Consider the following 9959-nt stretch of genomic DNA (forward strand, 5'->3'; position numbering starts at 1 on the left):
CCTCCTGTCTTGGACTGCCTCCTGTCTGAGAATCATACTTTATGTGCAAGACTGCACCATTCTTCTTGGTGTTAATTCATTAATAATTGCTATCCTTTAGTGATGTAGATCTGATTGCTAACACAACGTATGCTTAGTACTCTTCATTTTGTCCATGAATGTGCATTGAGGAGGGAGAGAGATTCTTGCCAGTTCTAAACGCCTTTGGGCACAATCCACCAAGATGTTCTTCTGTACAAGTCAATTAAAACAAATAGGGTTGTGATGATGAGAGAGTAGTTAAAGGGTGTTAAGGAGTTATAACTGGAATAAAGCCATTTTGAATATGTGCCATTAGAATCTTGTTTCAACAATAGGGAAGAATGAAAGACACCAAGAAATTAATTTTGGATTATGTGCTCATTGAATCAATTAGCATCTTTTAGGATTCAGCTGTTGGAATATCAAACTCTTTATATCTTGCCTTTTCAGGGCCAAACAATATGTTACTGTACTGGCAAATCTGTGACTGGACTGCCTACCATATTTTTCTTCTCCTAAATTCAGATGCAGAAGAAGAGCAATTTTGGATTGGGGCTGTGATGCAGGGGGAGAAAGGGTTAGCCTTTTCCTTTCCTCTGCCCACAATGATTGCTTGATGCAGATCACCCCCACAATCAAAAACGGAGGCTCTACATACGATCAGGGTGTAGAGCCCAATAGGGTTCTGTGGAGGGAGTGGGTCAAGCCCGAGCTCCCTGCAGATGATCGGGAGGCAAGCTCTGGGTGGTCATCATGGAGCCGGAAGGGGTGGCAGGGATTGAGGGCCTCCTGTGTGGGGCATGTGTGAGGCATTCTAGGGAGCCTCCCAATGTGCCAGGAGGCTAGTTGTAGTTTCCCAGCTGGGACGCTCCTCGTGAGTCAATTGAAAAAATGACTCCGCTAACCTCATTTTGGGGAAGGGCTACTTTGGCAGTCTAGCTCTCATTGAACCACCGGGCTCGCCCACAATACCTGTGGTTCTCATGATGGGGAAAAACTAGTTTCCCCCCATTGTGAGAATAGCCTCACTGAGGCTCTTCTCATGATTAGTGAGAAGAGCCTGGAGAGGGTTAGCGGGAAGAGCGGGCTTAGCCCGCTCTCCCCACACACAAGCAGCAGTCTGCTCCAGGTGGCTGATGCGGCCGCCCAGACATCTGCTGGCTCTGTTATGGAGCCGGCAAGGGCTGGGAGGATTGGGGGCCACGTGCCCCCCAGAAGCTCCAGCATTCCCTGCGTGAGCACGCAGGGCATGCTGGAGAGACCCCTGGCCAGGTGTCTACTCGTGAGTAGCTGCGGCATGGAGCCGCACCGCGGCAACTCACAATCGGAAAGCCTGGGTTAGTGGAGCTCTCGCTCTGCTCACCTGGGCTTAGGTCAGGGGTACTTAAGCGGGTGACTCACTTAAGAACCACCGGGCTCGCAGCCGAACCCGGTGGTTCTCACAATGGTAGAAAATCGGGCTAGCAGAGGCTAGCCCAATTTTCTACCATAATGTGAATAGTCTCACTGTGTCCTACCCGGGTTAGGGTATGCTCCCAATTTTCACTTGTGTGGAAGCGAGGTTAGAGGAAAACATGGGTAGAAGTGATTGTGTGGAAGCATGGTAGGAGGAAAAACTACCAAGTTTTCCCTCCTACCTTGCTTCCACACAATCATCTCTAACTAGGTTTTCTTCTAATCTTGCTTCCAAAACCCAAAAATTGGCGAGCACACACAGCTCCCAAACCTGGGTAGAACATAGCTTTTGATTGTCTGCATGACCTCATAGAGGGGAAAACTTGCAGGTTTTAAAGTTCAGAAGTACCTGCTGACATTAGTTTGGTAGGGTAATGGTAGGGTGACCATAGAGCCAGGGGGAAGGAGTGACCCAGCAGCAGGAAGTTCCCCAATGCACCACACTGCTCATGAATTGCATTGTGGATTTTTGGCAGCCAGGTGTCCTTCCCCTGGCTCTGGATCACTGCACTGCTTGTCACCCCACTGATCATGTGGGCACACAGCATGGTGGAATCCAGGAGTGGCAGGAGTTGTGGGGGAAGGTAAGTAGACTTCTGTATACACTGTATACAGACTGTATGAGTGTTGAACATAATGTGTGAAGAAGGCTATAAAAGTAGCAAGCTGAATGGTGTTTGGTGTTGTAACATATATAGGGAAGTCTACAATTTACAGCAGGCTTCTTTTTTATTTCAGTCAGTACAGGTTTCCATGTATCAGTTAATCTGGCTGTATTATATAGCAATCCTATGGAAATTTAGGATTAAGTTCTGTTGAATTCAATTCACTGACTTCTGAGTAAACAAGCAAAGGATCAGATTGTAAAATAAGGATTTTAGGTTGACAATTCTCCGATCATTAATGGCTTTGACAAAGAATTGGGTTACCTTCTCCCTGGTTAGCATGGTTAACTTTTGATAGACCTAGTATGTGGCCAGCACAATTGGAATGGTTTGGTGCCCCTGCCAGTGAGAGGCACCACCCCGGTATGTTTTACCCAAGTTATTCATGAAACAAATCAACCACATCAGTGCTCAAGATTTTTCTTCGGTTGCCAGGAAACGAGACAATGTGAAGTGCTCAGCATACATGCAAATTCAGCATACATGCGGAGAGAGAATCACAAAGGAAGTCTAACACAGACATTTTGAATTTCAGAAGAGGAAACTTTTCCAAAATGAGGAGTATGGTGAAAAGAAAGCTGAAAGGGAAACTCAGGAGAGTCACTTGGCTCCAGAATGCATGGAGTTTACTCAAAACCACAATACTAGAAGCCCAGTTAGATTGTATACCCAAAGGAGGAAAGGTACCACAAAGTCCAGGAGCATGCCAGCATGGCTAACAGGAACCATCAAGGAAGCCATAAAAGGGAAGAAGACTTCCTTCCGAAACTGGATGGTCTGTCCAAATGAAGAGAAGAGATAGGAACACAAACTCTGGCAAAAGAAATGCAAGGTGACAATAAGGGAAGTGAAAAGAGAGTTTGAGGAACATTTAGCTAAAAGCATCAAGGGGGATAACAAAAACCTCTTTAAATACATCAGAAGCAGGAAACCTGCCAGGGAGGCGGTTGGACCATTAAACGATGAGGAAGTGAGAGGCATTATTAAGGAGGGTATGGAGGTTGCAGAGAAGCTAAATGAGTTATTTGCGTCTGTCTTCATGGCAGAGAATACTGAGCATATACCTGTTCCTGAACCAGGCTTTTCAGGGATGGAGGCTAAAGAACTGAGTCAGATAGAAGTGTCAAGAGATGATGTTCTAAACTGTTTGGAAAAACTGAAAACTAGCAAATCGTCAGGGCTGGATGGCATCCATCCAAGAGTCTTCAAAGAACTCAAATGTGAAATTGCCGACCTTCTTACTAAAATATATAACTCATCCCTGCAATCAGGACTGGAAAGTAGTAAATGTAACACTGATTTTCAAAAAGGGATCCAGGGGCGATCTGGGAAATTACAGGCTGGTTAGCTTAACGTCCATTCCAGGCAAATTGATGGAAAGCATCCTCAACGATAAAATTGTAATGCACATAGAAGAACAGGCCCTGCTGGGAGTGAACCAGCATGGCTTCCGCAAAGGGAAATCTTGCCCACTAACCTTCTGGAGTTCTTTGAGAGTGTCAACAACTGTGTGGATCAAGGTGATCCAGTTGACATAGTATACCTGGACTTCCAAAAAGCTTTCGACAAAGTTCCTCATCAAAAACTCCTGAGGAAACTTAGGAGTCATGGGATAAGGGGACAAGTACATGTGTGGATTGCTAACTAGTTGAAAGACAGGAAACAGAGGATAGGTATAAATGGAGAGTTTTCACAATGGAGGGAAGTAAGAAGTGGGGTCTCCCAGGGATCTGTACTGGGACCAGTGCTTTTTAATTTATTCATAAATGATCTAGAAGTAGGGGTAAGCAACGAAGTGGCCAAATTTTCAGATGATACCAAATTCTTTCAGGTAGTGAAATCCAAAATGGATTGTGAGGAGCTCCAAAAGGATCTCTCCAAACTGGTGAGTGGGCAATAAAGTGGCAAATGCGGTTCAATGTAAGCAAGTGTAAAGTGATGCATATTGAGATGAAAACCCCCCAATTTCAAGTATACGCTGATGGGATCTGAGCTGTTGGTGACTGACCAGGAGAGGGATCTTGGGGTGGTGGTGGACAGCTCGTTGAAAGTGTCGACTCAAAGTGCGGCAGCTGTAGAAAAGGCCAATTCCATGCTAGGGATATTATGCTAGAGTCTTAATTTAATTTTTTTTTAAAATCAGATTTGTTTTTATATTTTTTAGCTCAGTATTTTAATGTGTCTTTTTAATAATCTTATTTTTAAATTTTATTGTGAGCTGCCTTGGGATTTTCTTAATGAAAGAAGGGGTATAAATTTAAGAATAAACAAACAAACAAATAAAATTAGGAAGGGGATTCAAAATAAAACTGCTAATATTATAATGCCCTTCTACAAAACTATGGTGTGACCATACCTGGATTACTGTGTACAGTTCTGGTCACCACATCTAAAAAAGGACATTGTAGAACTGGAAAAGGTGCAGAAGAGGGCAACCAAGATGATTAAGGGCCTAGAGCACTTTCCTTATGATATAAGGCTACAACACCTGGAGCTATTTAGTTTAAAAAAAGACAACTGCGGGGAGACGGAGGCCGCTCGCCGCCCGTCCGCGGCGCGGCCCGTTTGTCCCGGCCCCCTTACCAGGGAGCACGTGGGACTGGGAGCCGCTTTCTATTGGCTCCCGGGCACTTCCGGTCTAAACCGGAAGTGCCGAGTTCGCAGCGCGCCTGCGCGAGCTCAGTCTGCCTCTCACAGTTGGAGAGGTCAGACGTGCCAAGGGGAGCTCCAGTCAGGCTGCAATAGTGAGTGTCCTTGGCCTAGCGGAGCCCCCGACGAGGGGAGCAAGCAGAGAGTCGGGCCCGCATCCCGCCCGCGTCCATCTTTGCCGTGCTGAAGCGCGGTGGCGAGCAAGGCCTGGCTTGGCCGGTGCCGGGCGCCATCTTGCTGGGCCATGCAGCTGGCCCGCCCGCGCCCATCCTCATCGCACCGGGGCGCAGCGGGAGCAAGGCCCGGCCGGTGCCGGGCGCCTTCTTGCCAGGCCGCTCGGCCGGGGTCGGGAGCCACGCGGCAGCCCTTTCCGGTGCCCTCGGGCACGGCAGGCGGGTGAGGCCCTGCCTTGGCAGGAGCCGGGGGACTGGTGGCGAGCCCACGGCCCGCCCGTGGCAGCCCACCCCCCATTTCCCACGCCCCGGGCGTGGAGGGCGAGCGTGGCCCTGCCTGGTGCCAGAGCTTGGTGTGGCCGGCGCCAGGCTCCCTATTGCGGGGCTCGCAGCACTACCCCCCATCCATCGGCGGCAGAATTTGAGGAGGGGGTTGGGATTCGGGCCTTCCCTGGCTTCGGGGAGCAGCTAGCCGGACAAACCGGCTCAGGTTTGAGGGCTCCTGCATGGGGGCGGGAGCAGGCCGGGGATAAGGCCTGAGGTTGGGGGGCACGCGTCGGCTGGGGGGAGTTGCCTCGCGGGCGCTTTTCAGTCCCCCCCTTTTTTCCCCCTTTTGTTTGGCCAGGGCTAGGGTGTGGGGCGTTGCGGTCCAGCTTCTCCCCCCCCTTTTTCCCCACCCTCCCCCTTGGTTGGCCTTCTGGGGTGCTAGGGCTGGGCAGCATACACACACGCAGCTCCTTCTTCCACGCAACATGGGTCCCAAGAAGGCGCCGGTGGGGAAAGGTAAAAGGCATGCGACACCGTGCAAGGGCCCCCCACCTCAGCCTGATTCCTCTTCTGAGGATGAGCAGGACAAGGAGCTGGGGACTATCAAAGCCCTGATTGCTTGGCTGGAAGCCATAGTGGGCGGGCGGGAGGTGCGTCAGAGGGATAGTGGGGGTCCATCCGGGGAGGGCACGTCCCGGGAGCGGGCCCCCTCCCCACCCGCGTACTCACGCAAAATGACCATGGCAGCGAAGCGAACTAAATTGATGCTGGGTTTCACTGATCGTTTGGCAGCTTTGGAGGCAACGACGGCTGCCATGGTGGCCCCGGTGGGCGCCAAGACTCCAGAGGAACCTAGCGGGGGCAGCACGACTGCCGCGGGATCCGCAGCGGGAGACGCCTCCGAAGAACAGGAGGGACAAGGTGGTGAGTCCCCGCAGGGGTTCTGGCCTTGGGGTTTGCCATGGAGCCCGCCAGGCGGGCCTTTTGGGTGGTTCCCTGGGCCGATGAACTCGGCCTCCCCGCACGCAACATGCAATCAGGTGTGGCGGGGGGCAGGGCAGCCCGGGGCACGGGCCACCCTGGTGGGCGTCCCCACCGGTGGTGGGGTTGGGGGCCTTGACGGGGGGCCGGTCCCCCTGGGCGACCACCTGCTTCCCCACGTAAAGGAGCGCATTTGGAAGGGTGAGTTCATTGACGTTCTCCAGCTGCTCTTCAAGGAGCCCGAGCCCGTGGGCAAGGAGGGGGAGCAGGATAGGGACAAGGAAAAGACCAAGAGGAAGCCCATCGAGTGTAACTGGAACAACTGGGTTTCCAGTTTTACTATATACATGGGCGTGGTGACTGAGAAGTACCCCGTAAAAGGCCCCGCCCTCATTAAGTACTTTGACACTATTCACAGGGCATTCATGGATTTTACGGGCAACTCCTGGGAGGCCTATGACCAGGCGTTCAGGGAACGTGCAGCTAACTACCCGGGCATCTCTTGGGAAAAGCAGCACTCCGAGCTTTGGCTCAGAATCATGACTCCCTCCAGGCCTCTTACTGGCAAGTGCGGTTCAACGGTTCAGGCAGCAGGAAGGGGTCGGCCAGGCCTGGCCGGCCCCACCCGAACACCTGATGCAGTACTTGCTGCACCTGTGGGGAGAAGGGCTCGCCGTAAGCACCATGGCTGGGCACATGGCAGCCCTGGCCTTCTACGCGACGTCCCGGGTGTTGCCTGACCACTCGGGCGACTTCTGGGTCCGGCGCATGCTGGAAGGCTGGGCCAGGGAGGCACTGGCGCAACCCGATCGGCACCGGCCCATTACACCCGACGCTCTGCAACGGGCCATGCAGTGCTTGGGGGCAGTATGCTCTTCCCCCTTTGAGGAAGCCTTGTTCAGGGCGGCGGCGCTGGTGGCTTTCTATGGGGCCTTTCGGGTCGGGGAGCTGTTTCCCAGGGGGACCCGGGGCCCTACCGCCAGGCCATGCAGAAGAACGACCTGGTTATGGGACCAGCCAGGGTTTTGCTGAGGCTCCGCTTCTCTAAAACTGACCAGCGTGGCTGGGGTCAGCTGCTCACCTTGCACAGGGCGGACGAGCGCCTCGTGCCCGGTGCAAGCTCTGGGAGCCTACATGGAGGCCAGGGGTGGGGCTGAAGGGTGCCTCTTTGTGCATGCTGACGGCAACCCCCTATTGCAGAACCAATTTTGGGCGGTGATGACGAGGGCCTTTCACGTGGCCGGGGTGTCCACGGGCCACCTGTCATCGCACTCTTTCAGGATCGGGCCGGCCTCTGCAGCGGCGAACCTCGGCTATCCGGGTGCTGCAATCCAGCACCTTGGCCGCTGGCGGTCCGCTGCCTACCGCAGATACATTCGATAAGGCAGTGGGGGGCTCCGCCTCCCCCGCCCCTGTGCTCCCCCCCTTTTTTGTTTTAGTGCTCACCTCATTTTGTGTTCTCTCTTCCGCACAGGGGAGAAGTCTCCAGTCAAGAAGGCCAAGGTCCTTGTCCTGGGCCACTCCTTTATATTCTGGGCCCTTAAGTGGGCTCAAGGCACGGATCCGGGAACGCAGCTGGGCCTAGGGCGATGGGCCACCATCGAGTGGCTCGGGCGACGGGGCATGCGAAGAGTGCAACTGCTGCCTATGCTGCGGGAGTACCTGGAGCAGAACCCTGCACTGGACATCCTGCTTTTCCACTTTGGCGGAAATGATTTAGTTAGTCAGTTAGGTATCTCCCTGGCCTGGCAGAACGAACAGGACCTGTGCGTGGTTCTGTCCTGGTGCCCGCGGGCGGTCATTCTCTGGTCAGATATCACCCAGCGCAGGGTTTGGCAGGGTGCGTGCAAGCAGAACAAGGTGGACAGGGCCAGGAGGGGGGTCAATGCGGCTATGGTGCGCTTCCTGGCGGCCAAGGGAGGTGGCTGTATTCTGCATGATGATATGCTCTACTCGCAGCCTGCCCTTTACCGGGGCGATGGGGTCCACTTGTCGACCTCGGGCATGAGGTTCTTTTTGGATGACATCAGGCTGGGATTGGCAACAGCGATTTTGGGTCTGTGGGGTGTGGGGCGTTAAGCTGGGCTAACGTCCGCTGTGGCAGGCTATTTAGTTTAGAAAAAAGACGACTGCGGGGAGACATGATAGAGGTTTATAAAATCATGTATGGTGTGGAGAAAATGGATACAGAGAAACTCTTCTCCCTGTCACATAACACTAGAACCAGGGGTCATCCCATGAAATTGATTGCCAGGAGGTCTAGGACCAACAAACAGAAGTACTTTTTCACACAACACATAATCGACTTGTGGAATTCTCTGCCACGAGATGTGGTGACAGCCAACAACCCGGATGGCTTTAAGAGGGGTTTGGATAACTTCATGGAGGAGAGGTCTATCATCGGCTACTAGTCGGAAGGTTACAGGCCACCTCCAGCCTCAAAGGCAGGATGCCTCTGAGTACCAGTTGCGGGGGAGTGACAGCAGGAGAGAGGGCATGCCTTCAACTCCTGCCTGTGGCTTCTAGCAGCATCTGGTGGGACACTGTGTGAAACAGGATGCTGGACTAGATGGGCCTTGGGCCTGATCCAACAGGGCTGTTCTTATGCTCTTATTACAGATGTTGCTGGGGAAGATGTTCCGTGATTGTATAATTTCCCACCTGGCTATTGCATCCTTTTCACCAAGCATGCTTGCTGCCACTACATCTTTATGATTATTTTATCTCTTACTTCTGTTACACCTTTTTATTGTACTTGGCAACTGAGAAGTTAAAATGTCTGTATTGAAGAAGCCCCACTGTAACATGTCTTCCATGTAAATTAGACTTACAGTAGTCCTCGGAAAGCTGTAGCTTGATGATAGGCAGGAAGGTGGGTGGATCTGAGACAACAGCAATGGAAAACAATGCAAAAGGGCTGTGGGTCTCTATGAAGCTTGGGTTAGAATGTGCAAAGCATTAATGTTTCACATCAACTTAAGAGAAAGCAGAGATCAGTTCATTATGAACAAGAAAAACTTGTATGTTGCTATGGAGAAACGCCAAGGTTAGTTGGCCTCAAATGATGGTTCTTAATTAGGGTTTTGTCAAGCTGGTTTTATCAATAAAATTGGAAAGATGATACAGTTTTTGTTTTACATTGCAATATGCTTTGAAAGCTTAACATTAGGGGTCGGTTTGGATGATGTGTCCAAACCAGCCCCACCCACATGCAATAAGGGACATGAGCTTGTTTGTCCCATTCCCACTTCCTCATGCAGTATCCTACGGATGTATCATTGCTTAGGTAGGTGGGTGGTTCATCTGGATGCACATACTAATTCATATGTGAGGTGCTGTTCAGATGAACCATCCCTTCACATGATTATGAGTCTGTGGGGCACGTTGGGAGGGATGGTAGGATGTGATGCTTACATCATATTGGGAGAGGGCCAATGTGAATGTATTGTCTGAACCATCCTAGGCTAATACTAGACATAAATAATACAATGGAAAAGGTTATAAATGTAAATCCACACAGGGCATTTCAATATCCTCAGAAGCCAAATGTTAAGAAAATGTTTGTAGCCCTCATGATTTCTGAGAATATCTTGCATGTGTGACTTCAATGTCTGCTCAAGCACTTCATAAACTAAGACACAAATCTCCATAATTGTCATTATTTTTCAACTTAGCTCATAATTTTATAGGCATGATGAATAACTTTACACACGTGGAGCTAGATGTATATAACTTCTGCTTACCCCAG

The 9959-nt window shown here is 51.3% G+C and overlaps 1 protein-coding gene across 2 annotated transcripts in view; it reads left to right on the forward strand.

The window, feature by feature from the left end:
* LOC128346546 (uncharacterized) overlaps positions 1–9736 on the forward strand; it is a 78445-nt gene extending 68709 nt beyond the window's left edge. The window contains exons 1-3 of one of the 2 annotated variants that reach the window (XM_053299967.1): positions 3976–4026; positions 6023–6154; positions 7686–9736. In XM_053299967.1, coding sequence (XP_053155942.1) covers positions 6046–6154; positions 7686–8290 — 714 coding nt within the window. In that variant the 5' untranslated portion in view covers positions 3976–4026; positions 6023–6045 and the 3' untranslated portion in view covers positions 8291–9736. Of the gene's footprint in view, positions 1–3975; positions 4027–6022; positions 6155–7685 lie in introns of those variants that run through there. The other variant, XM_053299966.1, reaches the window with a different exon arrangement.
* Positions 9737–9959: the final 223 nt, after the last annotated feature.

This window comes from Hemicordylus capensis, chromosome 2, assembly GCF_027244095.1.
Source record: "Hemicordylus capensis ecotype Gifberg chromosome 2, rHemCap1.1.pri, whole genome shotgun sequence".
Classification (NCBI taxonomy): domain Eukaryota; kingdom Metazoa; phylum Chordata; class Lepidosauria; order Squamata; family Cordylidae; genus Hemicordylus; species Hemicordylus capensis.